The following is a 4653-nucleotide window of genomic DNA, read 5'->3' as shown; positions in this document are numbered from 1 at the left end:
AGCTAAGTAGTCCTCAGTAGTCCAGCGGTTGGCGGTAGAGAGCGAGTGCAGTGCAGTAGCCCTGGCGGGAGTCAAATGCTAAGGTCGGTGTGGTTGTCTTTGTACAGCCGCCTCTTGGGCTCGGGGAGCTGGGGCTGGCCGCCGGGGCCACGGGTAGCGGGGTAGCCATTGGAGCCGCAGGACTTGAGTGTGTTGGTGCTGTAGTAGTCCTTGAGGCGGGCGGCGAGCGGTTCGTCACGGTAGCTGCAGCTGCTGCTGTCCGAGGTGGACTCGCAGCGGTAGCGCCTCTGCGGTGTGCCATTCAGGCCCCAGATTTCGTCACGTTCGCCGTCGCGCAGCACATTCCCGTTCTTCAGGCCACGCTCAGGGGTGCGTCCGCGGCCCATGGTTGCTGCAGCCATGGCCTGACCGTTGTTAGCACGCTCGGGGGTGGAGGCGTCGCGCAGCAGAGAGCTGCGGCCAGGCGTGTGGGGCTCACGCCCCGGGGACTGGAAGAACAGCGGCCGCTCGGGGGTGTGGGCCAGGCGCAGGAGGGTGTGGCTGGACTGGCGGGAGGCCGCGCGCTCCGGCGTGCGGTCGCGGTACTCCGCCCGCCGGTCCATGGACTTGGCACGGCGCCGGTCTGGGGAGGGGTTGCGGCGGCGGGTCGGCGAACGGTCCAGAGAGCCGCGCCGGGCCTGCGCCCCCTTCCTGTCGGGGGAGCGGCCACCACGCCGGCCAAGGGTGCCACTACCGCCCTGGGGGTCCCGCTCAGCGGACTTACGTCCGAAGCCCCCCTCCTTGCGTAGTGTCTTGAAGAGCTTGGCGATGCCGCTCTCCGACTCGGACTTCTTTACCTTGCGGCGGTTGCTCTTCTTGGGGTCGTCCGGCGATGGCGGCTGCTGGTTGTTCCAGGTGAGGTGGTGTTGTGGATGGTGCTGGGAAGAAGGGTGCTGCTGCTGCTGATGATGATGATGCTGCTGCTGCTGCTGCTGCTGCTGGCTCGCGGGGACTTGGGCATAGTCCCTCTTGTCCTCTCTCTCTCTGTCGCTCTCTCTGTCTCTCCACTGCTCCTTGTGTCGTGGTGGGGTGTGGTAGTCGGGTGAGTAGCTGGACTCGGATGGAATGTGGAATCGGCTGTTTGGCGGCAGAGTTCTCACTTCCGAAAGATTTTTCCCGGGTGAGGGAGGGTACCCGTCATTGGGCCCGTCTGTAAGAGAAGCAGCACCAAACGAGAGGAGTCATTCACACGGCTTTTAACAAGAAAGAATTACACTCTTAGCTTAAAAAAGGTTATCCCCCTCTCGCTGATAGGAGAACCTTTTTACAAGTGCTGGGTAGACCTTTTTCATCTGATGAGGTCTAAATCCTTATTTTGCTTCTAAATTCCTTCCATTTTACATGGTTCTACCTGACAAAAAAAGTTTCTACCTGGGAAACAAAATGTTGTTCTCTCGAAAGGTCTAGACGGTTCTACCCAGCACTCTCTTTCTTTCTAAGAGTGAACAGCTACATGCTAAAAGAGGACTGTGAAAACAAACTCTTTAGGCCAGTTTGGTGTTAGTTCTTCAGTACATGTTGAAGCTAATGTGCTTGTATTATAAGCAGAGTTATTTGCAGGGTGACGATCCAATGATCACAAGGATGGAAACTTAAAAAATGTGCCAAAGCTTCCCTCTGACATCATGCATAGCCATGCATGACTGCAAATAAATATCTTTAAAACATATACACACTATTACCACAACAACCCACAATGTATTTCCATTTTATAATAGTATGTCTACAAAGGAATGTAGTCTACTTGTACTGTGGCAAGTACAAGAGTCCGCAAGAGTCCGCATTTTATTACCCATTTCATTAAAAACAAACAAACCAAGTTAATCTTGGTTTAAGTGTTCATGTTTTGGGTGTACAGGACATCTTTTCGGTACTCGGTATAACTGTGTTTTTTACTGTCACATAAGTTTAGGCAACGGAGGCATGAAGTCGAAAGAGATTCCTTGTGGAGGATGACAGCCTGGCACCAAATAAACAAATATTATAGAAACAACCGCACAGCACATGAACACTTTCACTGAGATGTCCAATGTCACAATGAGCATAAAAAGAACGACCACAATGACAATGCCAACAACACAAACAACAACAACACAGCCACATCTACAGCAGTGGAGTTCTGGCATTTCCACGGCAACCCTACAAACAAGGGGTCGCCTGTCAGAGGACTAATGCCAGCAGCAGCGTTGACATGAATCCATTCCAGCGGGTGGGTGGTTGGGGGTAGGGGTTCAAAGGTCAGGATGCAGTGCATTCTGGGGTTAACAGCTCTCAGTCACATGGCACAGAGACACAACGACATACGCAAATGCGGCACGTCGGCGGCCTATTAACTAGGCACGAACCCTCGGGCACTCAGCTGAACCCGGTGTTTAGCAGAGAAGACTGGCACAGCAGGTCTCTGACACGGAAAGAGAGAAGCACAAATGCCACGTTCAGCTGGCGTTCAGGGGCTCGTGCACGTTTAACAAAGGCCATATGCAACTGTGACTGCCACACAATGCAACCAATGGATTCATATGAGTGGGATGAAGGCACGGCACAGGTGAGGGGTGGGGGGCGGGTGGGAGGGATGGGAGGGTAATAGCATACAGGTATCTCCTGGGGGGTAAGGGGTCGGGTGGGAGGTGGAGGTTTCGGGGTGCTAGGATCACGGTGGAAGACAGCGGGCTACAAACCGTGGTCTGATTTTGGCCCATCAGGTAGAAGCAGGGCTCGCCCAACTTATCATTCCTCATACACGAAGCGAGATGTGGGGGCATCATCGCTGCACACACGAGGAAAAAAAAGCCCAGCAAGAGAGAGAGAGAGAGAGAGAGAAGGAGGGGAAAACAGTTGGAGAGAGGAAAGAGGAGAAATGAAAGAAAAGGACGAGAGAGGGGAATGTAGAAATGGAGAGAGAGAGAGAAGTAACAGTGAAGGAGAAAGAGAACCAGTGAGAGATAGAGAAAGTGAGTGAAGGAGAGATTGAAAAGATAACACAGAGAGAAAAGTTTAAATCCTCAACATAGATAGAACAGAGAAAAAAATGTTCTGTTTAAAAATTCCACCATCAGATTGCTCTGTTGAAAGAGCTCCTAAAATAGAAAGGTCAAATTGAATAAAAGCAGCCACATGACAACTGCCTCAAAACATTAGCAGAAAAAAGACAGAAGAGAGTTCGGTCTGTCTCTGAGCTTCCATTGACAGCAGGTCAGTTAATCTCCAGGTTGATGTCATTCAGAGGACAACAGGATGACAGAAAGAGGCATCATCAAGAAGATCATCACAAAGTAATTATCATCATCAACAACAGGGCATTTCAATTTAACTATCAAGAAGTTGTAGAGAAAAAGGAAGAGAGAGGACGTGACAGATGGAGATAGAGATAGAGAGACTGACAGAATGGAAACAGTACATCATAACACAGACACAAATATACAGTAGAGAGTTGTGGACGGAGAGAGAGAAAGAGAGAGAGAGAGAGAGAGAGAGAGAGAGGGAACGAGAGAAAGGGAGAGAAAAACAGAAGAAAGGCAATGGCTGAGTGGGACCCACCATATTCAGGCACGGACCCATCTCCCCTCTTGAGGACAAGCCGCGCGCGGCGGCCTCCATTCTTGATGAGCTCAATGGCGCGCGAGTGCTTCATGTTCTTGGTGCTCTCGCCGTTGATCTCCAGAATCTCATCTCCCACCTGGACAAACACACACACACACACACACACACACACACACACACAATCACTCCACCTGTCAGTCTCTCACACACAACCCCTAACACACGCTAGCATAAACACCAACATACATCCCCTATCATAATAGCATTTTACCATTTGACCTCTACCGTGGATTTCCTTAATAAACTTGCATCTGATATGCCTCCTTTGTATGGGTGCAGTAAGGGCTCCCCCCTCCCTCCTGGGGAAAGGAGGGGGGGGGGAGACATCAGGACAGGTTCACAGAGGGCCAGAGTGATTAGAGTTTAATGGGGAGATGCTCGGCACGTCTCATTATCACTCGGTTCAATTCCGAGCTAATTGGCTTATTACGCCGGGCTTATGAAAACTGAAAAGACAAAGGGGGTGAGACTGCAGAGTGAGATGGATAGGTCGGGAGCATCGCGGAGTAATTTGGCTCACAGTGTTCAGCCGGTCGCTCGGTCATAATCACTGGGAGTGTCAGGTGAAATCATTCTTCGGTAGGGAAAGTTAGATGGCGGTGTTGAGAATAGCGTTGAGATAGAATAGCTTGCAGTGTTCGGAATGATGTGGAATGGAATGGGTGATACGGTTCGGAACGCATTTTAAATATTCCGCTATTTGTGTTTAGCAAGGAGGTGTGTTTGAAGCTCTAGAACTGTTTCTTTTCTACTGTAGTTAAATCTTTTGTACTGTATATAGTTCTGCTTAATTGCTATAGCAGTACTATACTAGTATGGGTGGAGGTGTTTCCTATGGGTCCATCTTGGCACAAAACAGCTCTGTGGCTGTTCTCTGTGGTAACTAGTAGAGCTTGTGTTTATGTGTTTACGAGTGCTGGCTGTGAGGAGGTAGTTCGTGCTCTTACCCTCATCTTGCCATTTCGTACTGCCGATCCGTCCTCGGCGAGCCTCAGCACGTACAGGTCCATGTTG

The 4653-nt window shown here is 50.8% G+C and overlaps 1 protein-coding gene across 1 annotated transcript in view; it reads right to left on the bottom strand.

The window, feature by feature from the left end:
• The window catches only part of LOC308377006 (membrane-associated guanylate kinase, WW and PDZ domain-containing protein 1-like), a gene marked incomplete at its 5' end in the record, with an annotated part of 106959 nt that continues 102306 nt past the window's right edge, over positions 1–4653 (bottom strand). The window contains 3 exons of the mRNA XM_080853538.1: positions 1–1189; positions 3577–3715; positions 4587–4653. The exon at positions 4587–4653 is cut by the window's right edge and continues 77 nt beyond it. Coding sequence (XP_080709664.1) covers positions 72–1189; positions 3577–3715; positions 4587–4653 — 1324 coding nt within the window. The 3' untranslated portion in view covers positions 1–71. The remainder of the gene's footprint in view (positions 1190–3576; positions 3716–4586) is intronic.

This window comes from Sprattus sprattus (genome assembly GCF_963457725.1).
Source record: "Sprattus sprattus genome assembly, chromosome: 16".
NCBI classification, from domain to species: Eukaryota; Metazoa; Chordata; class Actinopteri; order Clupeiformes; family Clupeidae; genus Sprattus; species Sprattus sprattus.
This window is presented reverse-complemented; position numbering and strand designations above follow the sequence as displayed.